At 41.1% G+C, this 20,138-nt stretch overlaps 1 protein-coding gene across 3 annotated transcripts in view; it reads left to right on the top strand.

The window, feature by feature from the left end:
* The first annotated feature begins 285 nt into the window (after positions 1–285).
* LOC122181653 (neurabin-1-like) overlaps positions 286–20,138 on the top strand; it is a 42,173-nt gene continuing 22,320 nt past the window's right edge. For 2 of the 3 annotated variants that reach the window (XM_042874213.1, XM_042874211.1), the window contains exons 1-7: positions 1,702–1,765; positions 2,215–4,050; positions 16,065–16,197; positions 16,715–16,835; positions 17,413–17,517; positions 17,688–17,808; positions 18,656–18,799. In XM_042874213.1, the coding sequence (XP_042730147.1) occupies positions 2,461–4,050; positions 16,065–16,197; positions 16,715–16,835; positions 17,413–17,517; positions 17,688–17,808; positions 18,656–18,799 (2,214 nt within the window). In that variant the 5' untranslated portion in view covers positions 1,702–1,765; positions 2,215–2,460. Of the gene's footprint in view, positions 400–1,701; positions 1,766–2,214; positions 4,051–16,064; positions 16,198–16,714; positions 16,836–17,412; positions 17,518–17,687; positions 17,809–18,655; positions 18,800–20,138 lie in introns of those variants that run through there. The other variant, XM_042874212.1, reaches the window with a different exon arrangement.

Here is a 20,138-nt window from a genome sequence, read left to right as displayed (position 1 = left end):
CTTCCTGAAGCACAGGGGAATCCAAAACAGGAGAGTATGTTCCTGCTGCAGCCTCATTTAGGCACCTTGTGCAAAGGCCTTTCACTTTCCTGGGCACAGGTTGGAGCTGAGCCCTATTATTATGTTGTTCCTGAGCTCTGCCTTTGTTTTCCTTTGAACTGCCTCCTACGTGCTGGCAGGCTCCTGAAACAGTGCACAGAATGGTCTTTGCCCAGTGTTCAAACTGCAGAACAACCCTGTATTTACTTTGTTTTGTACAAGGAGGTTTTCTTTGTGTTCTCTTACAGCACTGTGCATTGGAAATGGTGCAGAAGCCTTGCAGCTTCAGCCCAGCCTGGGAGCCCCAGGAAGAACAGTCTCAGGAGATGTGGGAGGAAGTTCACTGCTACTTTGTTCTAGGTAAGAACTACATATTCTCAACATGTGAAACATTTGTCACTCTTGGATTGAAACTACTTATTGTAAAACGTTACTTAAAGCAGTGCTTCAGGGTGTACCTTAGGCTGCTAGAGGCAGGTCTTGGTGAACACTGCTGTCCCAACACTTGAAAACACGGAGGAAAGTCTCAAGAATTTCATAGCCCCTTTGTTTCAGAAAAATGAAGTGCTAGAAAAAGCCAGTGTGGATGTCTGTAAGAATGTCTGAATTTCACTGCTGGTCTGGTAACTACAAGATGAAATGCACTTTGGCTCTTCTCAAGTTTTTGTTCCTCAGTTATTTGAATTTGGAATGAAAAACCATCACATTTTGGACGTTCCCACAGGGCAAAAATACAGAATCTGCCTGCAGTTCTTTTTAATACTTTTTAATACAGGCATTCTGTTGGTTTCTTTGGGCGCTCTCTTGATCGTTGTGCGATTTGTACATACTACGTGGAAGCAGCTTCTGGCCAGTAACCCGATCCGCGCACCTCGCGGGATGGCTCACAGCCCGTGCCGCAATTTGGACCAACGCAGTTGTGCACGCGCAGTCCCGCTGGCAAGGCGCTCCGCGGCTCCCGGCGGCCCCGTAGAGCCGTGCCCGACACGCCTCTGCCCGCCGGGCTCTCGCTTGGTACCGGCGGGGAGAATTTCCGCCCGGCGCCACGTGCTTGTCAGGGGGTTTTCTGCTAAAACGGCGTGGATTTGAAAAAGGGAGAAAAGTCTGCGGATGCGGCGTTCCCTTTACTTCCGGCTATCCGCGCCCGGACGCCCTCAGCCGGGAGCGGCATCAACACCGCGGCCGCCGCGCCGGGCTTCGAAAATCCCGCGCGGCCCTTCCCCCGGGGCGGCCCGGACGGCGCCTCGGCCGCGTTCTTCGGTGAGGGTGCGGCGGGCCAGGCCCGGGCCGCTCCCCGCCGCCACTCGCCTCGACGCCTTCGCGGGCCCCGGGCCGCCCCGCCCCGCGCTAACGGCCGCCGGTCCCGCCGACATGGTATCACCCGCAACCCGCGCGGCGTGGTAGATCCCGGGCTGCCCTCGGCCCCCCCCAGCCCCTCTCTTCCCTCGCGCCGAGAGGAACGAGGGCGCGCCCGCCGCTCCCTCTCTTTGTGTGCGAGCGGAGCGAGGCGGCGCGCGGGCGGGCCCGAGCCGAGCCGAGGAGGGCGTTGAGCGGCGTGAGAGGCGGCGCGGCGTGGGGCGGGCGGGCGGTTTGGAGCGGGGCCGCGGGGGCGGGAGGAAGGCGGCGTGGGGAGCGCGGGGCGGCGGGTAACGATGGCGCGGTGCGCGCGGCCGCCGGGCGGCCGGGAGCGCTGAGGGGAAGGAGCCGGCTGGACCCCCGCCCCCAGGTAGGCCGGCTCGGAAAGTTTGGGGCGAGGTGCCGGGGCGGCCCCCGAGGTGCGGAGGCGCTGGGGAGCCCCGACTCGCCGCCGAAACTCGTGGCTCCCTCGCTTCCGGGCGGCCCGCGGGCACCCGGGTCCCTCCGCCTCGCCTCGGCCCGGCCTCCTCGGGCGGCAGGAAGGGCCGGCGGCCTCATTCCTCCTCCCCGCGCTGCGGCCCCGCGGCCCTGGCAGCCGGCGCCAGGCGGAGGGATGCCGGGCGGGGGACGGCCGCTGCTCCGCGGAGCCCTCGGGGCCAATGCCCGGGCGGCCGCCGCCAGCCGTAGCCGCGCGTCCCGGCGGACACAATGGGCTTTATCTGGGCTCGCGCCGCTCTCCCGCCCGGGAACGCGAGTTCGGGATTCGTGTCGCACGCTGGCGAGGTCCCGAGTTAATTAAAACTCTGCGTCCCCTTGCAGATGGCCTTCTGGATACTGTGATCCGCAGCGGAGATAACATCCGATGTGGCCGTACAGGCGCTGTGATTTCTTTCTCTCCGTGTATGCACCGGCGCAGCCCGTCTGAATGTGAGCGTGGAGGCCGGCTGAGGGGGAAAAGGCAGCTCTTCTGCAGGATCCGCTCTGCGCGGCGTCGGAGGGTGGCAGCTTGGTGCCTGTGAATTTTCCTTTCCGCTCCTCAGGAGCTGAGGGAGCTGCTCTCTGACGATGATGAAAACTGAGGGCAAAGGGGAAAGGACTTTAAGAAGTGCTTCTCCACACCGAAATGCCTACAAATCTGACTTCCACGCTATCAAATGCTCTTTTGATGGAGTGAACAGTCCCGAAAACGTTTCCAACAAAACGGGCTTGCAGCAGAAGCTGAGCACCTCTTCTAATGGAGGGGGAAATGACCCACACAGTCGAGGTAGAGCTGCCACTTATGGCAATAGAGTTCACAAGATCAAAAGTATGTTTCTGCAAATGGGAGGCTCCGCTTCCACACCCTCTTGTGAAAGTAGTCCACCTGCTGAGACCAAATTAATCAGTCGGGCCACAGCAGCAGAACATGGGCCTTCTCCAGGTAGCACATCTTTCCTCATTATCCAAAAGAACAATCTTCTTAATACAAATACTGGCCCCAGCAGCAGTCCTGTGGATTCGTCGTCTGTGACTTCTACTGCTGATAAGATCATACGTAGCAACGATGAGGCAGACTTGGACAAAGTTGCCCTGGCAGAAAAGTTTTCAGAGACCAGGAAGCTGTTTGAGAGAAATATAAAACAACGAAGTTCTGTGGACAGATATTCTCCCAGCAAATGTGAAAGAAGTGAAGATAAGAGGAGACATGGTTCAGCTTCTGATAGTAGCAGTGTGGTAGACCACTTCAATTTTAATACAGATGTGAGTCCTTCAGTCGCACTGGATAAGGTTGAAAATCATGGTAGTGAGCTGAAGCAGCAGCATCCCAATAATGGTTCCAAAACCTCCATCTTGAATGCTGGGCCCATTTCTAGGAGGCTGGAAAGCTTTCTAGGTGACAGTGATACTGAAGATTCCAAAGAAATTTCCAAAAGTGATGACCTGAATCAGGGCCCTTTGAAAAGCCACTGCAGTTCGGATTCATCTACTACTGCTGAAAGAAGTCCAGAGAAGATTGCCTCCACCAAAGTGCCTGTGATAGACAGAGGTGGGCAGAGTGAAGTATTTGAAAAAGACAAGAGAGAGAAAGCCATGCTGGAGAGAAGCCTACAGGATATGAGCAGTATATCCTGTCAGGAGGCAAAGTGGAGAACAGAGACTATTCTTTCCCAGGTTTCCCCTGTTGAGGAGACTTGTGTGGAGCTGTCTGTGCAAGATGAAACCTCAGGGCATGGAAAAGAGGGTTTGGATAAAGGTCATGTTGTTAATGAGGATCAACCACTCAAATATCAAATGCAAGAAGGGAAAAGGAGCAGCTATTCCTTGGATTTAGTAGAAGAGTTTACAGAAAGAAACGGAACCAGTCAGGAAGAAGTGAGAGATGGGATGTCTGTTAAAGATGGTCCAGTTCAGGATGTTCTACAGCAAGAGGGGGATACTGGAGAAGAGGAGCAAGTAGTAGAAAAGCAGAGAGATGGCTTCTGTGCTTTTGGAATAGAAAATGCAGCTTTTGATGATTATAGGGATACAGAGAGCCAGGACCCTGAAGGCAATGAAATTTTGGAGGAAGAGGAGGAATATATGTATGACAGTGAGTACGAGGAGTTTCCTGGACTTTCTGAAGAGGAAGATCCTGTGCCAGACCGAAAAGTCAAGTTCTCTACAGCTCCTATTAAGGTATGTACATTTGAATTTTCTTTGTAGGTTTGTTTCGTTTTTCTGTTTTGCAATTCAAAATACCCAGGAAATGTATTTTGGAGGTGTTTTGTGTTTCATTTTGTTTTCAAACCTGTAAAAGCCCTTTCAGTAGTGTTAACTACGTGGCTTTAACTCTAAACTGCTTGGTTTTCTGAAAGAGAGAAGTGGAAGTTGTCACAAGTGATTTCTAAATCACAGCAGCTTCATGAGGTAGCATAGCAAAGCACATGAGATTTCACTTGCTTAATACCTTTAGGAACACTAACTTTTAGAAAGAAGTTCAGACACATGGCCCTTAGTGCTTGATTTCATTTGTTTAAAATTGTGGTGTTGCACTGGAAAGGACTGTTTCAGTTTTACTTTTTGTACAGATTTTTTTAAAATAATCTTCAGATACAATTTCAAATACTGTTTGACTTTGGTGTGGGAAAATATTGAATTACTTGTTCCCATTATTTAAGATTATAGACTTTTTTGCAGTATTACCCATTATAGAATATTTATTAAAATACAAGTAATGTCTATAATATTTATATTGGCAGGGTGAATGTTCTCTAGGAATATTAGTGTGATGAACATGTTCGAGTCACTTAAGTTGTGGAAGACAGAATTAATAATATAATGACTTAATAATGAGAAGCACTACGAGTTAGAGTGCTAACAAATTGAGAAGATGTAGGTTTCTGTTCTTCAGTCACCAAAAACACCCACAGAATGAATGAATGAATGAATGAAGTCATTCTGTAGTGCAAATCCTGTGTACCTGTAGTCCTGTTGCTGACTGTGGTTATTCTCATCCCACCTGAAATTTGAGAGGACTGGCAGATGAGGAACAAGATGGAGTGGGAAACTGTCCAGGCTTTCTCAACTGTATTTTTTCATTCATGTAATAGTAGAAGAAAAAACATCATCTTCAATAAAGCAGTTTTTTATGCTTTCCCTGTGCTGTTGAGAATGATGTAAAAACTCCAACTCCTGTACTTCTTGCAGCATGAAGCTCCCACTTTGATAAAGATAGACCAGTGCTGTCCCGGAAGATGTTTGTGTATGGCAAAATCCACATTTTGTTACTTGTGGTTTCTTATAGTCCTTCTGTAGGCAGGATGGCTTTATATGGCTTTCTTGTGGCTGATGCTGTCTCAGCAGTGACCTGGAGCTCTGAAGGGGGGGGGAGGGGGCAGTGCTGCTTCTGGGAGCTGCATAAGGAATGGGGTGAAGGCTGCTGGAAAGCCAGAGGGCACCAATCCATTCTCTGTGTGTTTCTGTGCATCAGTGTCTGAGAGGAGCGCAGCAAGTCATCTGCTAGAAGTGCTCTTCGGTTTGCTGGTGCATGCTGTCCTGCTGTAGGCTGGGTCTGTTGTTGCTGAAGTCCTAGAAGCAGTGATTGCAACAGGCTTTTCCTGCATTCTCTGTTACGTCAGTGTCAGGTTTAGTTCAAAGCATTAATAGGAATCTCTGCCAGCTGTGATGGGAGCTTTCCTGTGGACAAATCTCATGTTTTGGTAACCAGTGCCCTTTGACTGTAGCTGCTTCTCTGAAAGCCTCCAGAGCCAGCCTCTGCCAGGTTATCAATTGCACAGACAAAAGATGGATTTAGTAGCAACTGTTAGTATTTTTGTGTTAAGATAACATGGTTATTGCCATGATGCCTGACTTCAGGATTGACAGAATAAATGGTACTTAATAGCAGTATGAGCAGTGAAATTTCTCTTCAGATCTCTTTTCATACAATAGGTTTCTTGTTTGGCTTTATGGATAGATTTTAGTGCATCTCAAGTTGAAAGAGAAAAATCCCAAGTGGTAAAAAAAAAAAAAAAAAAAAAAAAAGATGATTTCTGGCCCCCAGCCACAGCTCCGAGCAGTGCCATAGTGAGAACTGTATCCAGCTAACTTCCTTCGGCTTTATTTAGACAAGTAAGCATGACTGAAATGTGAGTGCCGTTCCAGCCATCCGTGGCTCTGGAAGAGAAGGCTGTGTTTCTCCCCTTCCTAGACCCTCCTGCATGGGGCCAGGCTGGAGTTGGCTTTTTGGCTGTTTTCCTTCTGTGCTGTGGTCTGGCCCATCCTGCTGCTCTTCCCAGTGTAGCTATGTAGCAGCTATAAAGCAGCCAGCTCTGTGTTTTACAGCTGCTGTGCAGCAGGCATTTGAGGAGGAAAATTCAAAACATTCAGAAGATGTTTGGGGAAGAAAAAGTGTTTTAAAATGTTTGAGTCTGTGCAATGATGGATTTGTGACCATTGCACGTGATAGTCTCAACACAAACATGGGATATGGTGTAGGTAATGGAGAGAGCTCGAGTAATATCTGTATTGAGAAGTTTCTTCTCAGCTGTGAAATTGACAGGGCTTTTGAGTATAAGAAAGAGACGGAAGCTCCCAGGGGATGTGGATTGAAGCTAATACTGTTAGCCTTATGTCTGACCCGTGTTGGAGCTCTGCAATTGTTGACAGCTGTAACGAGGCTTAAGAACACGTAATTTTGAACTGATAATTTCAGGAACGATGAAAAACTTATATAAATACTATGTTATTTGGAGTCGCTCTGTGCCTGTGAAAATGAGTGGAGAAGAGACTTTTAAAATGAAAGCTTCAGTTCTGTAGAAGCTGATGATAAATGTGGGGGAAGGTTTCTTACTTGCCATAGGTGACATGAGTGCTGCTGTGTGATCTCTGCAGCCCTTAAGGAGCACTGTGGCTCCGTGGTTTGTTTTTCCTGCAGTTGTGATGAGAGTGATGCTGTGCAGTTACTAGCAGAACTACACTGCCAGATTGGGTTTGTGTTGCGGGACATGGGCTATTTTTAGCCCCTTGTTGCCGCATCTGAAGCCAATAAGGAATGTAAAGTACACTCAGCTGTCCAAGATATCCACAAGCATATTGTATTTGTCCTAAAGTTTTCTGAATAAACTACACAAGTGATCAGCAATATGAACAGTGCAAATAGCGTCAGGTAACTGTGCTGTTATCCCTTTATACTTCAGTATGCTTTTGTAATGTAGAGATTAAACTCGCTCTCAATTACATGATCACCTTGAAAGGCTTTAATTAACACAGATGTAATGACAGAGTGCAGTTTGACGTTTGTAATCCTGAAACTTTCCGTTGGTAAAACAAACATTTGTTTCCAAATTGGCTTCTTCAGCTGTCTTTAGCTCTGACTGTATCAAACTTTGTCCTCAAAACCTTGAATAGCACTGTGACTAAGTTCTGTAATGATTTATGATCCTTAGAAGTTCTGTAGCTCTGATAACCCAAAAAGATAATACAGATACTATTCACTTCTGCAGGTCTGTTTGATTTGCAGCGTTAACCAGTTTAAGTTGCATGGTGGTGTTTGTCCCCAGCTCTGTGAATAATACTTTACTTCAAGATTAAGTGAAGAACATGGCTTAAAGTAAATTAAAAACAAAACCGACCTTCATAAAGGCTTTTATATTTTGCTACGGTTGAGCAAAACATTATTTTTTTTTTCTTGCATGAAGAAATTAAAAGCAGTCTCATACTTTGTGTGTGGGTCTAACCAGCCAAGTATCAGCTGCTCTTGAGGGAATCTGCAAATCCTTCATAATATTGCCATTTGTCTCACACATCAAAATAGAGCTGTTCTGTGTTTAGCTGGGATACAAATGGCAGTCTTGTTCAGCCTGGCACACTGTCTGTTCTCTTTACTACAGAACTGCTTACTTTGGAAGTTAATGAAGCAGTAAATGAAGATAGGCTTCAGCTAGATTTAATGTGTAACAGCCCATCTATAAATGCTACCATTTTTAGGAGATGTACGATTTTTCTACATCAGTTTGTGCTCTCCCAATCATTGTTTTAACAAAATGTTGTGTAGTGCTTCAATGTCATACATCCCTTGATTTTTGAACTGTACCTTCTATGCTTCTGGATTTTATACATAGAAAAGAATGCAAAATCCATTAACTGGTGGAAAATGCCCAGACCCTGGATAGTCTTCAGTTGTCGTTGTAATTAGAGAATAATTGATGATTGCATGAATGGTCGACTGTTTGTCAGCCACTGAAGCACTTCAGTAAGATGCTTGTGTGGCATTAAGAGATTGGTATATTACATGGAAGTAGATTGATTTAGGAAAATAGAAATTGAACTTGAGAGTAGACGAACAGAATTGTCTGGCATGTGGGAAGTCAGCTACTTTTTCTTGGCAGTGGCAGTGTATTCCCATCAGGGATTTGTTAAAGATCTTTTTAATGATGAAACAATTTAAAGATTTTAAGTGTTTTGAAGCTCTGTTTATTGCTTGCATCAATGTTCCAGCACTTATATCTGAACAATCTTGTCCTACAACTTTACTTTGTATTTTTATCTCAAACTTACTGTACTCTCCACAGTAACGTTCAATCAGTTTCCACAAAAAATACTCCTGGCTTTGAGCATGGTTTGGTTGTGTTTTACTTGCATCTGGAAGTGCTGCATTTTCTTCTGACAGACTTAGCAGTATAAGAGGTTAAAAAACCAAAAGCATGGATATGAACTGGAGGAAGAAATTACCTGTGAAAATATGGTGGTTTTTTTTTATTCTTTGTTTTGTTTTTGTTGGGTTTTGGGGGGTGGGTTTTGTTTATTTTTTGGAAGGTAAGTTTTAAACTTTTATTGAAATTTCAGTCATCTTGGAATTCAGAAAATATTTCTGAAGCATAAATCCATTCAATTCTGCATATAGATTCATCTGGTTTAAAAAAATTCTACATCCAGTATTATGCATTTGTGGTCCTTATTGAGACCTTTTGTTTCTATTTCAGCTTTCTGTAAAGAAGTATGCCTTTCTTTGGCACTTTTTTTTTTGTTTTGTTTTAATATCAGAAGTGTTCTTCTATTTAGATTTCAGGAAATACTTGATATGGGTGTTTTACAATGGTGGATTTGGCATTTCAGGAGTCTTTGGGAAAGAGGCTGGTGCTGAGGTATGGGACTGTACGTAAAAATCCAAATCTGAGCAGAAAAAGGAAACAAATTCTTTTTCTATCGTGCCTCATTGCTGAAGCAGCCTGTCTCTTTCTATTTATATCTCAGTGTATTTTTGACCAAATTATTCTCTGAATGCAGTTAAATGGCACTCTAGCTCTCCAGTTGGATGTAGCAGACAAATAAGAGGATGTGAGGTTATGAGTGTCATCACCAGTGTGTCCTCACTGTTTTTTTCAATCCTTTCACCTTTTAACTTTCTAGCAGTTTTACCTGGATTTGATGGAAGAGAGAGAGAGATCTTTAAAAGTATTTTTTAATTATTGCCTGATCTTGAGAAAATTGGCACCTCCGAAGATCATTGTGGATGTCCTCAGTGGTGGCAGGGCTGCAGCTTTATTTGCCATTCTTTGTGGGTTTGGTAGCTAGCAGCGCAGTGCATGCTGTGTCTTGCTGGGAGGGCAGCGATGGGGAAGAGAAGGGAGGGACAGCTAAGGTGGAGTCACTTGTGGGTTTCACTGGAGATGTAGTCCGGCCAAACGTGAGGCGGTGACACAGGAGGATGCAGGAATCGCAGGGGAGGTAAGGTGATTATGCAGAGTGTGGGCAGATAGGCAGACTTGTAGGAGACAAGTTCATTAGCTCAACAGTTAAGCTGCTGAAAGATTCAGCATCTTTGTGATGAGTGCTGCTATTAGCAGCTGAGACTACTTAACCTAGACTGATGTGAAGGCACAAGCAGGCAATAGCTGAAACTTGTTTGTAATTTACTTTTTGAGAAATGGAAAAAAAATAAACCTGTACTTTTTGAATCATTCTAAATAGAACAGAAATTTATTTGACGTTTCAAGTATCTTTGGAAGAGAGACCAGTGCTAGGTGTGGGATGGGACAGTGGGAACATAAGATTGGAGGAAGAGAGTGAGACAAAACAGTTTGGTAGATGTATGTCAATCGAGTCATGAGGGAACTCATTAAGCTTGTCACAGTTCAGAAATTCTCAGTGTTTGTGGGTCTTAATCATCTGAGCATGAACTGAATACTATGTGACCAATGGCAGAACAATAATTATTAGGTTAGTTTTTATACTTAGGCTTGATAGCAGAGGGCAAAGTAGTTGTGGTTAAATTTTTGCTTAGTAGACTTGCTTTCAGATACATTTTAATTGATGTTCTGCTTTCAGCGTCATTAGAATTCATTTTAAGAGTAGGAAAATTACATTACTGTAGTTTTGGTTATCTCAGATAAGTTGATTCAGGTGTTTCCTCTGCTGTAAGGTTTCATAAATAAGAGTTCTTTTACTGTGAGTATCTTGGGTTTATTTGTGAATTTGAGACACTTGCAGAATTGAGTTTCAAGTTGGAATGACAAAATGTTTTGTCACTTCAGTGAATATTTTTTGTGTGTTTGATATGGGCTGGGATGTCTACTCTCTAGCCAACAATAGATGAAACAGCTTACTTCAGGTTTGGTGGTTGATTCTCCTTCTCCCTCATTAAAAGATTGGGAATTGCTGGAAAGATTGGCTGGGAAATACAATCTGTAATGGCCATATTCTTCTTTAGGCAGAGAATTTCTGGATTTACTTCTCCAAAATGTGGTTGGAAAAGCATTCCTTGGCTTAGAGGAACATCAGCTGAAGGGCTAAGTTACTTAATTTGATATACTGGAAGTATGTTCCATACTTGTATTTTGTTCCATGTGTTTTATTTAGAAACAGGCTGAATTGAGTAGTTGACCATTTTCTAACATGCAACTGTGAAGCATACGACCTCGGGAGAACTGAGGTGGAGGTGCTGTGGGGCAGACGTGCCAGCCTGGGTATTCAGTGGGGCTGAGGGGACAGCACAGGCAGGGGATGTAAATGCTAACCAGGTTGGATGATGCTGGCTGAATATGCTGGCTGGGAAATGATGTTTGGATCTGGAGCAAGGCTGCCCTTACACCTTTATGCAAACTAACTTGGTGGTGGTGATGACTTGGCGTGTTTGCTTTGTTAAATTAGCTTAGCAGAGCTATGGGATCAAGCAGGTAAGCGCACAACCCTCCTGTTTGGCAACAGGAAATGTTACATTGAATGGAATGATTTGCAGTGTCAGCCCATATAACAGTTACCAACTGTTCTGAATCAAACCTGAATTTGGTGTGCTATTTGTTTTTCAATAAAACCAGAAAACAGACCAGGTGTCTCTGTTTTCTGATTCATAGCATCCGATAGCGTGAAGTGATTTGAAACAGATAGTCACTCATCACTGAAATAATGGCCAAAAAGAGGTAACCTTCTAGCATTTAGAAACAGAGGGAATAATGTAGTGGTAATGTGATGTCTACTCCAAACGGAGAGGGAGATTGTAAGAGTAAACTGCTAAGTGTAGGTATACTTCTGCCTGCTTCAGTGCTACTGTTTCAAATGATTATTCATGCTTGCCTGGGTACTTCAGGTCTTGCCAGGTGTCTTGCAAAGGCCATCCATTGAAAAAGCTGAAACTGTTCATCATTAGGCAATTTTCCTGAAAACATAACTTGAATTTTGATTGTGTGGCTTTATTGAGTGTCAATAAACTTGAATGGTCAATATAAGAATCGTATTTCAGAGGACATATGAACCAACTGCTTGGCAAGGTTTCAAGGTGCAGGTGTCAGTAACACTGCAGTGCCTCTCTCCCAACTCATTAAGTGTTACTTTAACTGCTTTCGTAGGTTGTGCTTCCCCACAAATATTACTGCATTAGAATTTAAAAGTGATGTTGAAATTGCTTCCATTCTGATGAGTTGGGAACCCTTTGAGGCAGTTGTTGATTTTTACTGTTTAATTGTGTTTGTAACATTGTGCTTTTGATTGTGCAGAAACAAATCTTTCTACTAGAAATGAATATAGGTGTGGAGCTCTGTTCTGTGACTTGACAGCAGAGATCTGTGCAAGCAAATCTTCCTCATGAGTTTTCCTTCTTAAAGAAATACCATCCTGCTAAAATGTGTGTAGTTTATGAGGAGGACTTCATAAGCACTTCTAAGACTTTGAATTGTGAGATTATTGTTGTTTTTCTGTGATAATACTGTTTCCTGTGACAGCGTTATGATGGAGATTTTCAGTTTTGTATAGTAGCAGTAACTGAATGTGGCATCTTTTAGCCAGGGATTAACTGAGTTTTGCATTCCAAAGGTGATTCATTTTCCTGGTGTAATAAATGCAATTTGTTCTGTAAAAAAAAAAAAAAAAAAAAAAAAAAGTATTTGTTTATTTGTTCTTCAAGAACTAAGTATATATTTGAACATTTCCAGGTATGTGTCTTTGCAGTTTAATTAAAATAGTCCTTAAAAATTCAGCATTTTCTGAGAACTTATTTGGATTCAAATTATTTTTATTCATTCTGAAGAAAAGAGGACTTGAGTGTAAAAGAAACTGTTTCTTTCAGATCAGCTTTCTTTCCGCTGTTCATTAGCTTTACTGGGTCCAGAAGGTACCAATGGTAGATTAACTAGTTAACTTTCTGGAGATGTAACAAGATAAAAGACTTTCAAATTCACTTGGTTTTCTATGGTGTTGAGACAATAACTTGCGTTTGCTTAAGCACCTCTGTTAGAAATGAGTTGAGCCCAAGATCAGTTGGCCATGCTAGAGCTGGGAGGTTGGCCAGTATAACCTCCAGAGGTCCCTTCCAACCCTTTCTGTCAACCTCAAGAAATGGAAGTTCATGCAGTCTGCAGGTAGCTGTCAGTTAGTACATGCTGGTGTGGCTGCCAGCCAGAGCTGGGTAACATCATCAAAGCAGCCTGGGGCAGTGTGTGTTACAAACAACCAGCTTACCAACCTGTGATTATCGTTATAACCTGTAATGTTGTAAAATGTACATCAGAATTGTTTGATTAACTTCTGTTAAAATCTTGATGGAGTTTTACGTAATTCCTGTCTTTTGTTCTTTAGTAATAATGTTTAATACCAGCTTGGGCAGATAGTTTCATGTCAGAGTCCTCAGTGCTGCTCATTCTTTTTGAAGATGAACTTGTTCTTGGGAATTGCCATGCTATTTGAGGGTATGTTGGAAGTTAAATATTTATACAGTCCAGCAGCGCTAAGGAAGGTAAACACATGCTATCTACACTTTGTTAGACACTTGTTTTCAGTAGTGTTTAGGGGTGTTTTTTTAATAATGGTTAGCTTATTAATAGCCCAGAGTACATTTGACACGATTATCATCATCCTGGCTTTTAAAAGAAAAAAAATATTTAAAAGAAATACTGTTGTGGGGTTTTTTTTTTTGTTTTTTTTTTTTTTTTGTCTTGTTATTTTCTTTCTCACTCATAATCTTTTTGTCTCCAGCTTGCAGTGCCTTTAAAATAGCAAGATTAGAATTTCTTTTGTTCCTAATGTGTTTGATTCAGTGACTAAATCCTGCCAGACACAGTGCAGGGGTGAACTGTGTTTAGCTTTCTCATCAATCTTCTACACTCTGTAACTTGTAATTTATGTTACTTATTATCTACATTTTAACTGTGTTTAGTACTGCTTCTGCTACTTGGCAGAAAACTCACCAAACAGTTCTGTGCTTTTTACATTAATGTCAACAACTTAACCATTTGGTCTGCTAAAAGGTAAATCCCATTTATGATTCCTCACGTACACAGTAAGAACGTCTGCCTTTTGCCTTTGGCTATGGGTTTTTTTAGTGTGCTCTTGCTTTTCTTCTTGTTACTGCCACATTTGTCTTCCAGTTGTATGTCACTGGTATTGCTATTCTTCTATTTATAAATTCATGTTTTCCCTCAAAATGATTTCTCTGAATACAGTTCTCATTACTTTTACAAACAGCTCTGTCTTCTCTTAATTGGGATTATGATTTTTAGAATGTTATTTAAGTGGTCATGCATAGTTCCCACCTGTCATTTTAAGAGACAAGTATGATTTTCTCTCTTAATAGATCAGTCACAACTGATTTCAGATAGGTTTTTCCTCAAGGAGCTGTTGTGGGGAAGTGTTAGTAGTCTTCATCTGCATTTACATGTTTGTGCCATTATTATACTACGTATAACAATGGCAAATTTAATTCAAACCTACTTTTAAATTCTATGATCCGTTCCCATCAGGTGATGAGTTCTTACAGTGCATCAGCTTTGAATCAACTTGGGCAAATTCCATGAGACGCTCAAGTACAAAGCTATTACTTTTGAGTTGGGAAAATATTTCATAATTTTTAAAACTTCCAGATGGGTGGCCCAAAGCATGAACGTATGTCATTCAGTCTTTGGTGGTGGTGTAACTTTATTCCCCCCGAATCTCCAGCACCTGGTGGCTGTTGCTGCAGGCAGTGGTCTTCCCTTTGCTGGTGACTGCATGCACCATCGTGTGCTCCGTGTGTGAGAGAATAATTAATAAAAAAAAAGATGGTCAGTGTCTCCCAAATAAGTACTGTCATCTTCCTTTTTGCTTTTATTATTCATTTTTCATTGATTACTGTGGAATCTCTCTTACTACTGCTACTTTGGAGACATTGATTTTTATTTATGTATTTGTTGGGGGGGGGGGGAGGGGGGGAGGAGTAGGGGAGAAGGGATTGGTAAAGGAACCAAAGTAGATAGGTCTTGCTCCAAAGGAAAACTGTGCTCCATGAAATCCAAATGCTTCTACTGTTTACTGATCTAGGCAGCTAGGGGTAAACTAATTCAAAGAAGTCTATCAACTTCTTTCTGTCACTGCTAAAATAAAGCTTCTTGGATGGCTTTCTTTGTCTATATTGCATTTTTTTTCTGTAAAGATTATAGAATAGGGAGACCCTCAGTGCAACCATTGTCTGTCTGTTGCCAGTTGTTGCCCTCTAGTGTCTGGAGGAGTTTGTTGGTTTATTTACCTGTATACAAGATTTAGGAAGACTCATTTCCCTCTTTAAGAGAACTTTCCAAGAAATGAGACTTCTGAGAATGAGTTTCTTCTGCTGTCTACCAAGTGGATCTACTCTTGCTTGCTGAACTGCTCCATTAAATCCATGGTCATGTTTTGTGGCACACAGCAATTTGTGAACACTTCTCCAGCTGTACTCTGGAGGTGCATCAGGAAGGATGCCTGTGTTATTTCTGAGTTATTATCAGTCACTTTTTGGTAATCTGTTTTTCTGTGTCTGAATATGCTGCCATGCAGAGCTAACACTGTATACTAGTGGATATAAATTCACTGGCAAAATGTTAGTACTATCTAATTACAGTTAATCCTGTCATGTTTACATGATTTCAGGTACCTATCGAGTGTGAAAATGCAGAAGTTGCAAAACATTAGTAGGCCAGTGTAAATGAACTTTGTGTCAGCACTACACGTTCACGATTAGGGAGATTGCAGCTGCAGTCTGTAACTGGTTTTGTCTCACAGGGATGTTTATCAGTGAATATTGCAGGGATATCAGTGCCTGCAAAAAACTTGAGCGGAAAAACCTTGTTTTTCCCATAGCTGAAGAGGGGGAATATGATTTACCTCTAACTTATGGTTTTGTATATGATTAATGAACATGCTGATAAGTGAAATTGAGCATGTTGCATGTCGCTCCTTCTTTCCTTGATTTGTCTTAATACTCATTATTCATTTTGTTGTTTATTTATCTTTTAACAATTCAGAAATTCAGCTGGAGTGACTACTAAAAATAGTAATGTATGTAACAAGGCATTTCCTTTTCTTGAGAATCTACATGATTCCCTGCAAAATCAGAAGTCTACATCTGGTGGAGGCTCTGTAATTGGCAGATGGTTTGGGGGAAGGGAGAAACAAAGGATTCGGGGGAATGTAGTCCTAAAAAATTAACTCTGTAGCAAAAAGAGATTATGATTTCCTTGACTTCTTTTATATAGTTGTTGTATTTACAAAGCAAAAAGTGCTTTAGTGATTGTTTTGAATCTTGTGTAATGTTATTTTTATGTAACTGGAAACAATATTGCAGCAGTATTCATTAAATTGATAATTGTTTAGAAAATGGGATCTCTAGAAATACCACTTTAATTTCCCTACTGATTTTTCTTTCAATTACATCGTGTTTGGAAGGGGCTGAGAAAGTACTAAGCTATTTTTTTTGTCACCTTTCTTAGGTTTTCAGTACTTACTCAAATGAAGATTATGATAGACGTAACGAAGAAGTTGACCCTGTGGCAGCCTCAGCTGAATATGAACTTGAGAAAAGGGTGGAGAAAATGGAAGTATTTCCTGTGGAAATTGAAAAAGGTGTGAATCAGACCTTAAATATTAGAAATACTATGAGAAGAAAAGATAACGCAATTGTAAACTGCATTTTTGCTGCAATTGGTTCTTGAATTTTTGAATGTAGGCTGCAGCTTTTATGCATAGCTATTCTGTTGAATGTAATGACTTTTAATTGAACAGTCCTTCATTAAGGACAAACTGTCATACCTAATTGAAGTTAGGAAGGATACATTAATGAGCAGCTGGTCTGAACGAATATTGTGAATATGTGCAATTCACAAACTTTGAACTCAAATTCTCTTTCAGGTTCCATGAAACTTTGAATCTAATAGGAAGTCATAACAAAACAGAAAACCTTTCAGAAGTATCTTGGAAAAAAAAAATCTAATGCATTACATATTTATGCATTAAATATTTATGTATAAAACATATTTTTATCTTTTGCATGGAATGACTTGAAACACTTCAAAGCCCCTCAGAACTGCTTAGTGTTGCATCATCTATTATGCAGCTAATATTAAATATTTTAATCCCTTAGGTGACAGCGGTCTGGGCATCAGTATTATTGGAATGGGAGTCGGTGCTGATCAGGGGCTGGAAAAACTGGGCATTTTTGTAAAAACAATAACAGATGGTGGAGCTGCTCAGAGAGATGGACGGTGAGTTTTCCACTGCATTGATTATGGTTTTTGCACATTTCAGACTGATCCCAGCCATTTTCATCTGATATGCCAAATACTGTGAATAAAGCTACAAAAGCTGACTTCAAGTGAAGAGATATTGTATTGCTGGTTTGTGTTAAATTTTAAAAAATGCAGTTATTTTGCTTAATATAGGACATTTTTCAAAAGGAGCTTAGGTTTTCTTGCAGGATGTCTGAAAAAATTTTAGAAAATGTCCACGTGTAGAAGTGATACAAAATCAAGCTGGCGATCCTGAATCCATTGTATATGGATTATATACTATGGATTATGTATATGGATTATATACTATATACCATTATACTATGGATACATTGTATCCATAGTATAAAAATATCAAAGCAAACACTATATATAATTTTTAATTGCTAATCAGCATAGTCACTGAGGATCAGGAGATTAGTTTTAAGCAATGGAATGCTTGGTACTCAAAGTTTCTAGCTACTAGGGAGTTTTAAGTGATATTTATCATGTCAGTAATCTATCTAGTCAAATATTTTTGTTGAACTGATATCTAAAGCATTTATTTTTGCAGAATTCAAGTAAATGATCAGATTGTGGAAGTCGATGGCATAAGTCTAGTGGGAGTTACTCAGTTCTTTGCAGCCACTGTACTCAAAAATACCAAAGGCACAGTGAGGTATGTGTTGTTTTCTATCAGGTAATACCTTCTGGTTTTCATTAATGGAGAATACAAAGCTATAGCTTGAGAATTTTACAGAAAAGTTGCTGAGGGCAATAATATGGCAAACTAACTACTTAAATATCTCTTAAGTTTTTGCTGCAAAGTAATTTGTTTTTCTTTTGTAGGTTTCTGATTGGCAGAGAGAAGCCAGGGACTCAGAGTGAAGTAGCCCGCCTCATTAGTGAGACTTTAGAGCAGGAGAGATGTCTGTATGAGCAGCACTATGTTCATGATGATACAGAGCAGGTAAAACATCATACACACACATATGTTTAAAGCATTTGATTACTTTTGCAAATGGGTTGAATGTTTTTTGAATCAAATGGAAGCAAAAAAGCAAAAAAAAAAAAAAAAAAAAAAAAAGCAAAAAAAAAGATAAAACAGGCAAGCTGATTAAAAGAGAAAATACAAAATTAATACACAAGCTTTATTAACGTATGCAGTTATGACTACTTGCTATATTCACCAATAATCCAAAAGATATTTTTAAGCATGAGCTGTGAATCTTGTTGTCTGTGGCTTACTTAACTCTCTTCTGAGGAATTTTGATGGAAATGTTTGCAAATCTCCTTTAAAAGTTATCACAGATAGAAGAAACTAAAAAGGATTAGTAACTAGTTAAGAAGTTTTGCAGTTCTTTGCATTAATCACAGAACTGTAGGAGTTGAAAGGAACCTCTGGAGATCATCAAGTCCAACCTCCTGCTAAAGCTGGTTTGCTACAGCAGGTCGCACAGGTAGGAATCCAGATGGATCCTGTATATCTCCAGAGAAGGAGACTCCACAACTTCTCTGGGCAGCCTGCTCCAGTGCTCCATCACTCTAACAGTGAAGAAGTTCTTCCTTGTGTTAGTGTGGAACTTCCTGTGTTCTGGTTTCTGCCCGTCACCCCTTGTTTGGTGGGAAGCCTAGGTGCTGTGTGCTTATTGAACTGAACAGACCCAGGTTTTTCAGCCTTTCCCCATGTGGAAGTTGCTCTCAGGCTCTCTGTCACCCTCCTCTGACTTTTCCTTCTTCCTAGAAAATCCTTGTCTTTGTGTTATAAACTCTGTATGTTATTGGATGTCCTGTTTTTCTAAATTTTTTTTTTCCAGGATGATGAGTATGATGATGATGATGATACATATGAATCACATTTACATGAAAAATCTGTGGAAGTTTTTGATCTTCCTGAAAATGAAGATATCAGTTTACCACTGGATATGGATTCAGCACAATCTCTTCTTAAATTTAAAGAGGTATAGTAGTAGCAGTTTTGTTGTTTTTTTTTACTATTCTTCATGATGTACCAGGGAAAATCTGAATATTCTATGATTTTTCATGTCCCCATCGTTGTGGTTTTGAGTTTATTTTCCCAGTGGCAGCAGTAAATTTCTCTTACAAATGTCCCTTTAAACATAGACTTCCCACATCCTGAGGGTTGCTGAAGTTGATGAGGTCTGTGTACATAGAAGTAGCTGATTCTGGAGATAGGTCTGATTTTGGTTTAGAGGGTTTTTCCAAGTTGTTTCCTCTGGTTTGTTTTTTTTTTTTTTTTTGGTTACATTTTGGTGAGAAGGGGAAAGGTTGGAAATAAAGAACTTACTTAGGAACAAGTAGGAGGTTCCGTTATGTGATTCCCTACTTGACATAATTGGAAAATTGGGATCCTTTTTCCCAATGGGTTTATTAAAGACCTTATTGGCCTTATTCAGGCCTGTGGATTATATTCTGGGATTTAAGTGGTACAGTGTTTGGCATGGAGGGGCCTGTGGGTTTTTTGGTAGCTTTAAGTACTTGTGACTTTCATTCAAGAGAAGAAAAATACACTGCAAAGAAGCTGTCTGGTCCCAGCTTGGCACTCTCAGAAGCTATTTATTCATACTTATTTTTATAAAAGATCAGTATTTGCAGTGCTTCTCAAGTTTGTTTTCTGGGTAATCCTGATGTTGAGAAAGTGATCAATAGTTTGAAAATTCAAATAGAGAGCATTTACATCTTCTCTGTGAGAGGCACAGATGCTATGTATGGCATCTTTAAAAGTGTCATATTTACTTGGGGTGCTATTGAATTCCCAGCTAGAATCATTACCACGCTGTTATGAACATAATTTCAGTTATGGATTTTAAGTTATGGATGCATCTATTTTAATATTCAGTACATTATGCCTTACTGAAAAGTAAAAAGGTCCCCCAGGGTAATAGATGGAGAGTTAAATATAAGAAATAGCTGACAATTGTCAGAAAAAACCTTTACACTTGTATGCATGCTGTTTCCTTGTCACGTTAAAAGTAATTTTTACATTTGGTTCAGATGTAGCCTTTATCCATCTGTAACTGTTCTATGAAGATTTCTGTTCTGAAGTACAAAGCTTACTTTCAAATCAAACCTTGTGTGTTTATTTGTCAGTGCTGATAAGTTTAAAAAAAAAAATACTGTTACATTTTTACTTGATTCTATGTACAAGTTGTTGTCATAACTGCATTATTGCCTTCTCATTTTCCTAGAACATTGAAATGTTGTCTTAACCTCCTCACTTATCCAAATGTTAAAAACTCAACATTTTTTCTATACCATAGGTGATGATGTAGTTTAACT

Source organism: Lagopus leucura, unplaced genomic scaffold (assembly GCF_019238085.1).
Source record: "Lagopus leucura isolate 7727_CA_CO unplaced genomic scaffold, USGS_WTPT01 Super-Scaffold_100012, whole genome shotgun sequence".
Lineage (NCBI taxonomy): Eukaryota > Metazoa > Chordata > Aves > Galliformes > Phasianidae > Lagopus > Lagopus leucura.
The sequence above is the reverse complement of the archived record's forward strand: the minus strand, read 5'-3'. Positions and strand labels throughout refer to the sequence as shown.